This window comes from Haematobia irritans, chromosome 2 (assembly GCF_050003625.1).
Source record: "Haematobia irritans isolate KBUSLIRL chromosome 2, ASM5000362v1, whole genome shotgun sequence".
In the NCBI taxonomy this organism is placed as follows: domain Eukaryota; kingdom Metazoa; phylum Arthropoda; class Insecta; order Diptera; family Muscidae; genus Haematobia; species Haematobia irritans.
In genome coordinates this window covers 93,150,567-93,163,304 of record NC_134398.1, presented here as the reverse complement: position 1 = coordinate 93,163,304, position 12,738 = coordinate 93,150,567, and the positions used below count along the sequence as shown (strand labels likewise).

Below are 12,738 nucleotides of genomic sequence, written 5' to 3'. Positions count from 1 at the left end.
CAGCGGAATGCGGACGTCTGTCTTGTAACAAGCGGTTCGCGGTATAAATGTGAACAATTGAGGTGGGATGGCATCTCTAAACTGGCAGCCCCAGTACCATCATAGGACACAGTGGTCCGATCAATCACTTGTCTGAAATTCCAAAAAGATTACCGAAACATTTACAAGAAATGCAAAAACAACAACCCCGACAACGATGACAACCTTTGGAATACGAAACAGGATAAGAATAGGACAATGGAACGTAAGGACTCTTAGAGAAACATCAAAACTCGCCCAAGTGGAAAAGCAGATGGTGGATCTACAAATCGAAATCCTAGGCATTAGCGAAATGCGGTGGCGCGGTTCGGGTGAATTTATATCGGCCAATGGTAATACCGTTCTATATAGTGGAAGAGCGAAAGCGGTGTGGGTTTCATTTTATCGAAAGGTATGAAAAACTCATTGCACTCTTACGACGCAGTCTCAGACAGAATAATTACAGCCCGATTCTATAATAAAATCCGAAAATTTATCACGATTGTCCAGTGCTATGCACCCACGGAAGATTCAGACGATAATGTTAAGGATACTTTCTACGATCAACTAACATCAATTATAAACTCAATCCACAGCAGAGATGTGTTAATTTTAACTGGAGACTTTAATGCGAAAATTGGAAATGCAAATCATGGCTTAGAACATATAATGGGAAAACATGGAATGGGCACGAGGAACAACAACGGCGACCGCTTGATAGAACTTTGCCAGCAAGCGCAAATGGTAATAGGCGGCTCCATATTCCCACACAAATTTATACATAAATACACTTGGACATCTCCAGACGGTAACACACGGAACCAGATAGACCATTTCTGCATACGTAGAAAATGGAGAAGCTCATTGGTTGATGTGCGCACAAAGCGCAGTGCAGATATCGATTGCGATCATGAATTAGTCGTGGCCACACTAAAAATAAAACTCAAAAGAGCACACAAAAGCAATGGACAACGAATACAAAGATTTGATATCCAAAAATTAAAGAACAGTGAAAAGAGTATGGAGGTAGCAAACCAACTAAGATCCCAATCTGAGTCTGATAACACAAGGTCCTGGGAGGACACATGCAAGAAATTGAAAGACATCGCAAGGAACCACATAGGATACACAGATAAAAAAGAGTGAAAAGAGTGGATCTCAGACAAAACTTGGAAGCTTATTCAAGAAAGAAATGTCTTGAAACAAAAATCTACACAAAATTCACAATATATGGAAAAGTACAAAAATGTCGCAAAACTCATAAAGCGGTCAGCTCGCGCTGACAGGAGAAAATACATTGAGACAATGGCCAAAGAAGCAGAAGCAGCGGCTGGTGCCAATAACATGAAAGAGTTATACAGAATAATTAGTCGTCTGACAAACCAGTCACTAAACCATACACAACCGGTAAAAGATAGCGACGGAAAACTATTAACTAATGTAGAACAACAAATGAAGCGATGGAAAGAACATTTTGAGGAAATAAGTAATATAACAGATGGAAATGACGACGCAAATTGTCAATACACGGAAGAAATTCATCACGAAGATGAATCTATCGACACCGAACCACCCACTATAGAAGAAATTACTCTGGCGATAAAGAAACTGAAAAAGAATAAAGCCCCAGGAGAAAACGGTATACCACCAGAATTACTACAAGTGGATGCAGTAATATCAGCAACAATAATACAACCACATGTACAAGATGCCTGGACGAATGAACTCCTCCCTGTTGATTGGACGAAAGGAACGATAATAAAGTTACCAAAAAAAGATGACTTAAAACTCTGCGACAACTGGCGGGGAATAACACTCCTTAATACAATCTATAAAATAGCAATAATAATAAATGATAGACTACAAGTCATTGAAAAATCACTACGCGATGAACAAGCAGGTTTTCGCCCACATCGAAGTAGACCAGACGAATACATTGAGAGTCATCATAGAGCAGTCAATAGAATGGAGATCCTCCCTATATCTAGTATTTGTTGACTTTCGCAAAGCTTTCGACTCCATCAAAAGACACGCAATTTGGGCGGCATTGAAGAGAAAACAGGTACCTCAAAAAATAATAAACATCATAAAAGCAATGTACAGCAATACAACATTGCAAGTCAAACATAGCGGAATGTTGAGCGAACCTTTCACGATGAACGCAGGGGTAAAACAAGGATGTCCTCTATCTCCACTCTTATTTGCAATAGTGCTCGACGACGTAATGGACAAGATCTGCACGAAAAAGAGAGGAATAGTATGGAACTTCCAACGCCATTTGAAAGTCCTAGACTTTGCTGACGACATTTGTCTCATGTCACACAAGTTCTCCGACATGCAAGACAAATTAAACGACCTCGTACTCCGAGCAAAAGAAGTAGGACTTGAAATAAATATAAAAAAGACGCAAGCCATGCGAATAAATAATACATTTGACAATCAATTAAAGATTGGCGACGAACCCCTAAAATATGTAAAATCTTTCTGCTATCTAGGATGTTTCATGAGTGCAGATGGGGGAATAGAAGAGGATGTTAAGAATAGACTAAACAAAGCCAGGTCCGCATTTGGCCGTATGAATAAAACATGGAAATCGCCGCATTTATCTCTCCGAACGAAACTAAATATATTCAACGCGTGTGTCAAAGCTATATTGCTATACGGAAGTGAAACTTGGTTGTTATCAATATCAATCATTCAGACACTCCAAGTCTTCATAAATAAATGTCTACGTATAATTTGCCGCATATTTTGGCCGAACAAAATATCAAATGTGGAATTGTGGAATAAAACGAACGAAGAACCCATTGAGCGCCAAATTACAAAGAGAAAATGGAAATGGATAGGCCACACACTTAGAAAAGGTCCTAAGAGCATAGCCAAATCCGCCCTGGATTGGAATCCTCAAGGCTCCAGACGATCTGGCCGTCCTAGAAATACAAAAGAGCATTTATGATTTATCGGGCGATTCATATGTATTCGGAATAAATGACAATTTGAGTAATATTAATAATTCTTATTTGATTTTCTTCGACCTTTTTATGTTATAATAATAAATTAATGATTTTTCAAGCTCGAGGTCTTTTTTCAATATTTATCTTTCCCAATATTTCGCGATTGCCATATTGAATCGCTTCTTCAGGGGGTCTACAATAGATTTGAAGAAATTACATTTCATAAATATCACAGTATTAAAAAACAATTATAAAATTTTTAAATAAATATATAAATTATTGACTAAAATAATTTATAGACTTAATAGACTTATTTGATAATTAATAGACTTATTTGATAATTAATAGACTTATTTGAAAATTTTATAATTTTTTTTAATACTGTGATATTTATGAAATGTAATTTCTTAAAATCTATTGTAGACCCCCTGAAGAAGCGATTCAATATGGCAATCGTGAAATATTGGGAAAAATAAATAAAATATTCAAAAAAGACCTCGAGCTTTTCATTAATATTTATAGCACTAGTCTACACTCAAAATGTACAATTGATGAGAGTCAACTTTTCTTATGTATTTTGTTTTAACAGTAAATTTTAATTGTTGATGTTATAGCGATTTTGCTCCATGTAATATTCCCATAAGCATCCGGGAAAATGCTGTACGCATGGATTATTTAGCGCGATCATGACCTCCAGCAACAACGGATTTCCAATTATCGTAAACGCCATAAAATAACCTTTAGAAAATTTTGAAACAAACACGCAGAGAAGGAATATGATCACCTCAAACATGTTTCAAGAGCAAAATGTTATTTTTGTATGGTGACCATGTAACATGTTTGTCACTAAAATGTTATTTTCTTGTCAAATATAACCTGCTTGCCGAAATCAGATGCATAATTTCCGAGAAAATAGCATGGTTGCGAAAACCATGTTACATGGTCACCACCCAAAAATAACGTTTTGTTCTTAAAACATGTTTGAGGTGATCATATTCCTTCTCTGGGTGAAGAAAGTGTATTATTTTTGTTTTAAAGGCTTATGATCTCCATTTGAACCTAAACCATAGGATATCATTTAATCCTAACCAATGGCAAGAAGTTTCATAGAAGTAATCAAACGGCATGGCTATAGTATCAACAATTAATTTTTATAGTTAGAAGTTACAAAAACTTTACATTATTTTTAAATATATGAGACACTTAAGTCCATATATAATTCGTTAACATTTTGGTCGCATGTGTGGTAAATTCCTAATTTCACGTCTAGGGAAGTTTTTCTCTGCCTCATTACTTACACTCCACTCTGAGCTGTTCGACAGAAGAAACCTGAATGGGTTATACAATCCTGCCAATCGGTTAGGTTAGGTTAGGTTAAAGTGGCAGCCCGATTAATTTTCAGGCTCACTTAGACTATTCAGTCCATTGTGATACCAAAAACATTAACAAACTGCTTAAGTTAACGTTTTCCAGGTCAGCCAGTAATCTAAAGCTATATGCTCCTAAAATTCGCTTACGCCTTACACAAAAAGCAGGACACTCACACAAGAGGTGTTTAATTGATTCCTTTTCCTCCACATCATGACAGCTTATACAATAGTCATTATACTTCACACCTATAGTTTTAGCAAATTCGCCTATCAGGCAGCGACCCGTTATAGCAGATATCAGGAGTGCTATCTGACGCCTTGAGAACACTAGCATATCTAGTGTGCGGTTTAAGTTTAAATGGGGCCATATTTGCTTGTTGTCGTTACAACCCTTGCAATTTTCCCATCGAATATTGGCCATCATAACAGCCTTCTCACGCAGTAAGAGCTTGCAGGTGGCCAGAGGCATACCAACAGATTCTAGTTCCCCTGGAATATGTAAGGTAGTTCCTAGCCTTGCTAACACATCTGCTTCGCAGTTCCCCGGTATGTTCCTATGGCCAGGCACCCATATTAGGTGAATATTGTACTGCTCAGTCATCTCGTTGAGAGATTTGCGGCAGTCTATGTCCGTTTTCGAGTTAAGGAACACAGAGTCCAAGGATTTTATTGCAGGTTGACTGTCTGAGTATATATTAATGCCAATATTTGTTGGAACATTACTTCTCAGCCAATTCACCACATCTCTTATTGCCAATATTTCAGCCTGAAAAACACTACAGTGATTAGGTAATCTTTTCGCTATTCGAATTTCCAGATCTTTAGAATATACTCCGAACCCCACTTGTCCACTCAATTTGGAGCCATCAGTATAGAAATCTATATATCTTTTATTCCCCGGGGTCTGTGTACACCACGCCTCACTGTTGGGAATTAGAGTTTCAAACTTTTTGTCGGAAAGTGGTTTTGTCAGGGTGTAATCCACTACGTTAGGCACATCTGGCATTACTTTGAGGACCGAACTATGAGCGTATTTTTTTTCCGACCACAGCAATAGCTCGCGCAACCGCACAGCCGTTGTTGCAGCTGACTGTTTGGCCAAAATGTCTAAAGGCAATAGATGTAGCATGACATTAAGAGAGTCTGTTCCTGTCTTACTAAATGCGCCTGAGATACACAAGCTCGCCATACGCTGAACTTTATCTAAACAAGTCGGTTTCTGAAGTGCCGGCCACCAGACTACAACACCATATAGCATTATAGGTCTAACTACTGCCGTGTATAGCCAATGCACAATTTTATGTCTTAGTCCCCACTTTTTCCCTATTGCCTTTTTGCACGAGTACAAAGCTACCGTGGCTTTTCTCGCCCTCTCTTCAATATTAAGCCTAAAATTCAGCTTCCTGTCCAAAATAACGCCAAGGTGTTTTGCACACTCACCAAAGGGAATTCACATACCTGTGAATGTTTGCTTGCCCTAGTGTGGCTGAAATACGTCTCTTTATTAGAAGTTCGTCTAACAGCCTAAGTATACCTGGATCAACATTCAGAGTTGTCAGTCCATTTAATATCGAGCTCGGATGGACATTATTGAACTCCCCTTCGATGTCTAGGAACGCCACGATTGTGTATTCTTTGACAGATAGTGAGCTTTCAATAAAGCTGACTAGTTCATGCAATGCGGTCTCAGTAGACCTGCCCTTCGAGTATGCATGCTGTCGTTTCGAGAGCAAACTTGAATCCACGCTAGTTCTAAGATACATGTCTATCATCCTCTCCAGGGTCTTAAGTAGGAATGAGGATAAGCTGATTGGTCGGAAATCCTTCGCACCCGAGTGAGAGGCTTTTCCTGCTTTAGGTATGAAGACGACTTTTGTTTCCCTCCACTTTTCTGGAATATATGCTAAGTTTACACATCGTTTATATATCACCGTCAACCAGGGGATAATTCTTTCAGCCACTGCCCGTAACTCCGCCGGAGTAATTCCATCAGGTCCGGGGGATTTGAACGGTGCAAAGCTATTTAAAGCCCATTTTATTCTAGATTCCGACACAATTTCCTCGATAGGAAATGATCGCTGAGCCTCTGTTACACCACCGGAACATGGTTCAACCGTCTGATTTCCAGGGAAGTGTGTGTCCAAAAGTACCTCCAACGTCTCCTCACTGGACGTTGTCCAATTTCCCTCCGATGTTTTAATGAAACCTGGAGCGGTGTTAGTGGATGCTAGTACCTTCCGTAGTCTGGAAGCCTCTGACGTATTCTCAATACTGCTACAGTAATCATCCCAAGAGTTTTGCTGAGACCTTCTCAGTTCTCGTTTATATGCTCTCAGATTCATCTTGTAAGTGTCCCAATCCTCCGGAGCTCTTGTGGACTTTGCTTTGTTAAAGAGCTTCCTGCAGGCTTTCCTCATATTACATAACTCCGTAGTCCACCATGGCGGTTTTCAGTGAAATGTTGAAGGCCTTAGTAATCCGCTCCACTGCGTGTTCGATATCTTGCACAGTGCTCATATTTGTCTCCGGCATTTCCGGTATCATCAAATTGAACGATTCCCTATACCTATTCCAATCAGCTTTCCTAACATTTGGCGGAAATATGGTCTTTGAAGTACGAACATCCAATCTGAAACCGATGTAGCGATGATCTGAGAAGCTATGTTCCCTCAAAACTTGCCACTCAGATATCTTATCATTCAGTTCCGGAGAGGTCAACGTGACGTCCAAAACCTCTTGTCTGTTCCTGGTGACGAAGGTTGGTGCAGCTCCCTTATTGCAAACTACCAGGTTAGTACGCAAAATAAACTCTATTAGCGACTCTCCCCTTGCATTAGTATCACTACTTCCCCAAATACTATGATGTGCATTTGCATCGCATCCCATAATGAGTTTTGTCTTTGTTTTTAGTGACTCCTCAACTAAGGTCTTAACGACACAGGGTGGCATCTCCCTATCATGTCCCATGTAGACCGAAGATACCCAATATTTGCATGTGGATATCTCTAGACTGGCTACGACAGTGTCTGCATTGCAACAAGTTTAGTTCGTTTTTAGCAATTATACATGCTCGATTTATATCGTTACCGCTATTATGCAAAAGTTTGAAACCCGGAGTGCTTAATTCACAGATCTTGTTCTTATATATGTATGGTTCTTGAATAAGAACTATATCTATGTCTCCTTTCATCAGGAGAACTTTTAAGGCAGCACAAGCGGCCTTACAATGGTGAAGATTTATCTGGAGGAACCGTAGAACCATCCAAATTTTCAACCACCGTCACATCAGCCGCTTCAATTGAGTCATCAAGGGCTTCCTCTTCACAGATCTCGGTGACTCTCGCAACAATCCGCGGTTCAGCTTTGGTGAGGCTTGAGCCTGTAGAAACTTCCCGCATTCGATTTTCGCCATAGTCTGCAGTTTTTATGTCTCCTTCGGCTTCGCTAGGAGATTTTTTCACTGCTGACTCTACCGGAGGCTTGTCCGTTTCGGAATCCTTTGGCTGATCGCTTTTGTATACCTTCATATGAATATCATGAAAGCCATAACTTACGCGTCCTTGGGTCTGGGCTAGATGTGGCAGCGACTCTATGTTTAATATAAACACCGCATGCCGTCTTGATCCATCCACCTCATCCAAACGACCAACCTTCCAATCGGCGGTTGGAAGATCTGGGTTACATTCTTTTAGTCTCTCTAGTATTGACTCAGGATCAGGAGGGTTTGCCGGTATCCATGCATGTGTCTAGGTTTAGCCGGTATTCTCTATTCAACCGTCGAACGGAACGGACGTGTTTTTCAATAGCGGATAAACTCATCGTAATAGGTACCTACTACGAATTTCAAGTGTGGTGGGATATTAAGCCACCATGCAGCGAAATTCCAAGTCATCCACTGGGTTGCTAACTTCAGGGCCCAGTGGACGGGTATCGACTGGGGTTATAAATCTGGGCAATGACCAAGAGTTAGGCCCAATTAGTCGACCTGTAGACGGGTCGACAGGTGGCGACACTCTGACAAGTCGAACTTTTTCTAAGGTAACGACATCAAAAGGAGGTAATCCCTCACGAAAGAGATTCAAGGAACGCAGAAATGCTTTGTTTATCCTAAAGAAGTTAGGATCAGTCGACCCAAGCACGCTGTCGGCTAAACAAAGCGATTCCTTAAAATGGGCTCAAGGAATTCTTGAGACTGGAAAAAGGGAACGATCGCCGGATGAGCTGCCATCCTCCAAAAGGGATCAAAGATCGTTTGCCTCAGTTGCTAAAGATAGCCTTGTGATGGCTATCATTAATAAAGGAGCATTGGACGGTATGGTTCCAAAGCAAAAATGGGGGGAAATTGAGAATGCTCTGTCTGTCGTCTACTCACAGGTGCTGGAAAAGTTTCCCGGCCCAGATCCTCGACACCAAGAGGCTGGTTGGTATCAAGGACGATTTAAGCTAGTCGCATTTGAGGACCAGAGGTCTATAGAATGTTTTAAAGCTGCTCTGATACTAATTGGTGAAGTTTGGGAAGGAGCTGCTCTAGAGTTAGTCGAGAAGAAAGACATACCGGCTAGACCTAGAGCACATGCCTGGATACCTGCAAACCCTTCTGACCCTGAATCTATTTTAAATAGACTGAAACGATGCAATCCAGATCTTCCAACAGCTGATTGGAAGGTTGGCCGTTTGGATGAAGTGGATGGACCAAGACGGCATGCAGTGTTTATATTGAACACTCAGTCTTTGCCACATCTGGCAAAGTCCCAGGGCCGTGTATGTTATGGCTTTCATTATATCCAAATGAAGGTGTATAAAAACGATCAGCTAAAGGATTCAGAAATGGACAAGCCCCTGTCTGAATCAGAAGTAAGCGGATCCTCTTGCGAAGTCGAGGGAGATACCAAAGTTGAAGACATGGATAGATACCGTATGCGTGAGGAGGCTTCTATTGCCTCAGAACTCACCAAAGTCGAACCTATGGTTATTGCGAGAGTCACCGATATCTCTGAAGAGGACATTCTTGATGACTCGATTGAAGCGGCTGATGTGACGGTTGTTGAAAATCTCGATGGTCCTACGGATCCTCCAGATAAATCTTCATCATTGTAAGGCTGCATGTGCTGCCTTAAAAGTTCTCCTGATGAAAGGGGACATAGACATAGTTCTTATTCAAGAACCATATGTTTATAGAAACAAAATATGTGAATTAAGTACTCCGGGGTTCAAACTATTGCAGTATACTGGTAATGATGTAATTCGAGCCTGTATAATTGCTAAAAACGAGCTTAACTTGTTTCTGCTTCCTTCAATGTGCAATGCAGACACTGTCGTTGCCAATTTAGAAATAGCCAAATGCAAATATTGGGTATCTTCGGTCTATATGGGACATGACAGGGAGATGCCTCCATGTGCCGTTAAGACCTTAGTTGAGGAGTCACTGAAAACAAAGACGAAACTCATTATGGGATGCGATGCGAATGCGCATCATAGTATTTGGGGAAGTAGTGATACTAATGCAAGGGGAGAGTCGCTAATAGAGTTTATTTTGCGTACTAATCTGGTAGTTTGCAACAAGGGAGATGCCCCAACCTTTGTCACTAAAAACAGACAAGAGGTTTTGGACATCACCTTGGCCTCGCAAGAACTGAATGAAATGATATCTGAGTGGCAGGTTTTAAGTGAACACAGCTTCTCAGATCATCGCTACATCAGTTTCAAATTTGATGTTCATATCACCAAGACCATATTTTCGCCAAATGTTAGGAAAGCTGACTGGAATAGGTATAGGGAATCGTTCAATATGATGATACCGGAAATAACAGAGACAAATATGAGAAATGTGCAAGATATCGAACACGCAGTGGAGCGGATTACTAAGGCCTTCAACATCTCACTGAAAGCTGCATGCCCTAGAGGAAAGCCAAGGGGGAAACATCGACCACCATGGTGGTCTACGGAATTAAGTAATATGAGGAAATCCTGCAGGAAGCTCTTTAACAAGGCAAAGTCCACCAGAGCCCCTGAGGACTGGGACGCTTACAAGAGGAATCTGAGAGGATACAAGCGAGAACTGAGAAAGGCTCAGCATAACTCTTGGAATGACTATTGCAGCAGTATTGAGAATACGTCCGAGGCTTCCAGACTACGGAAAGTTCTAGCATCCACCAACTCCGCTCCAGGTTTCATTAAAACATCGGAGGGAAATTGGACAACGTCCAGTGAGGAGACGCTGGAGGTACTATTGGACACACATTTTCCTGGAAATCAGACGGTTGAACCATGTACTGGCGGTGCCACAGTTGCTCAGCGGTCGTTTCCTGTCGAGGAAATTGTATCGGAAACTAGAGTAAGATGGGCGCTAAATAGCTTTGGACCATTCAAATCCCCCGGACCTGATGGAATTACTCCGGCGGAATTACAAGCTGTAATTGACAAAATTATCCCCTGGTTGTCAGTGATATATAAAGGATGTATCAACTTATCATACATCCCAGGAAAGTGGAGGGAAACAAAAGTCGTTTTCATACCTAAAGCGGGAAAAGCCTCTCACTCGAGGGCGAAGGATTTCCGACCAATCAGCTTATCCTCATTCCTACTTAAGACTCTGGAGAGGATGATAGATATTTATCTTAGAACTAGCATCGATTCAACGTTGTTCTCGAAAGGACAGCATGCATACTCGAAGGGCAGGTCTACTGAGACCGCACTACATGAGCTAGTCAGCTTTATTGAAAGCTCACTATCTGTCAAAGAATACACAATCGTGGCGTTTCTAGACATCGAAGGGGCGTTCAATAATGTCCATCCGAGCTCGATATTAAATGGACTGACAACTCTGAATGTTGATCCATGTATACTCAGGCTGTTAGACGAACTGCTAATGAAGAGACGTATTTCAGCCACACTAGGACAAGCAAACATACAAAGGTATGTGAACAGAGGCACTCCCCAAGGAGGAGTTCTATCACCTCTTCTTTGGAATGTTGCTATAAATAGCCTTCTGGTTACTCTAGAAAAAGAAAGGATAAAAGTGGTGGCATACGCAGATGATGTGGCTCTGGCAGTCAGGGGAAAATTCCCATCCACAATCAGAGATATTATTCAGAGGGCCCTCCGGATGACTGAGAAATGGGCGAAAGACAATGGTCTTGGGGTAAATCCTGCAAAGACAGAATTAGTCATGTACTGCAACGATCGCAAAACTCCCACGGTTAGGCCTATTTCCTTAGGGGGTATTGAAATTCCCTTTGGTGAATGTGCAAAATACCTTGGCGTTATTTTGGACAGGAAGCTGAACTTTAAGCTTAATATTGAAGAAAGGGCGAGAAAAGCAACTGTAGCTTTGTACTCGTGCAAAAAGGCAATAGGAAAAAAGTGGGGACTGAAACCAAAAATTGTGCATTGGCTATACACGGCAGTGGTTAGACCTATAATGCTATATGGTGTTGTAGTCTGGTGGCTGGCACTTCAGAAACCGACTTGTTTAGATAAAGTTCAGCGTATGGCGTGTTTGTGTATTTCAGGCGCATTCAGCAAGACAGGAACAAATTCCCTTAATGTCGTGCTGCATCTATTGCCTTTAGACATTTTGGCCAAACAGTCAGCTGCAACAACGGCTGTGCGGTTGCGCGAACTATCGCTGTGGTCGGAAAAAGGTTACGGTCACAGTTCTGTCCTCAAAATAATGTCAGATGTGCCTAACGTAGTGGATTACACTTTGGCGAGTCCACTTTTCGACAAGAAGTTTGAGACTCTAATCCCCAACAGTGAGGCGTGGTGCACACAGACCCCGGGGAATAAAGAATATATAGATTTCTACACTGATGGCTCCAAATTGGATGGACAAGTGGGGTTCGGAGTATATTCTAATGATCTGGAACTTCGAATAGCGAAAAGATTACCTAATCACTGTAGTGTTTTTCAGGCTGAAATATTAGCAATAAGAGAGGTGGCGAATTGGCTGAGAAGTAATATTCCAAAAAATGTGGGCATTAATATATACTCAGACAGTCAACCTGCAATAAAATCCTTGGACTCTGTGTTCCTCAACTCGAAAACGGCCATCGACTGCCGCAAATCTCTCAATGAGATGGCTGAGCAGTACAATATTCACCTAATATGGGTGCCTGGCCATAGGAACATACCGGGGAACTGCGAAGCGGATGAGTTGGCAAGGCTAGGGACTACCTTACATATTCCAGGGGAACTAGAATTTGTTGGTATGCCCCTAGCTACCTGCAAGCTCATGCTACGTGAGAAGGCTGTTATGATGGCAAATGTTCGATGGGAGAATTGCAAGGGTTGTAACGACACCAAGCAAATATGGCCCCATTTCAACTTAAACCGCACACTAGATATGCTAATGTTCTCGAGACGTCAGATATCACTCCTGATATCTGCTATAACGG

The 12,738-nt window shown here is 41.4% G+C and overlaps 1 protein-coding gene across 1 annotated transcript; it reads left to right on the top strand.

The window, feature by feature from the left end:
• Window positions 1-1,248: 1,248 nt before the first annotated feature.
• On the top strand, window positions 1,249-2,016 carry LOC142224787 (uncharacterized). The gene has a single exon (XM_075294573.1). It carries the CDS (start codon window positions 1,249-1,251, stop codon window positions 2,014-2,016), a length of 768 nt encoding a protein of 255 aa, XP_075150688.1.
• The last annotated feature ends 10,722 nt before the right edge of the window (window positions 2,017-12,738 follow it).

Coding starts and splice junctions, on each gene's coding strand:
- LOC142224787 (XM_075294573.1), top strand. CDS start 1,249: ATGGAAAAGTACAAAAATGTCGCAAAACTCATAAAGCGGTCAGCTCGC.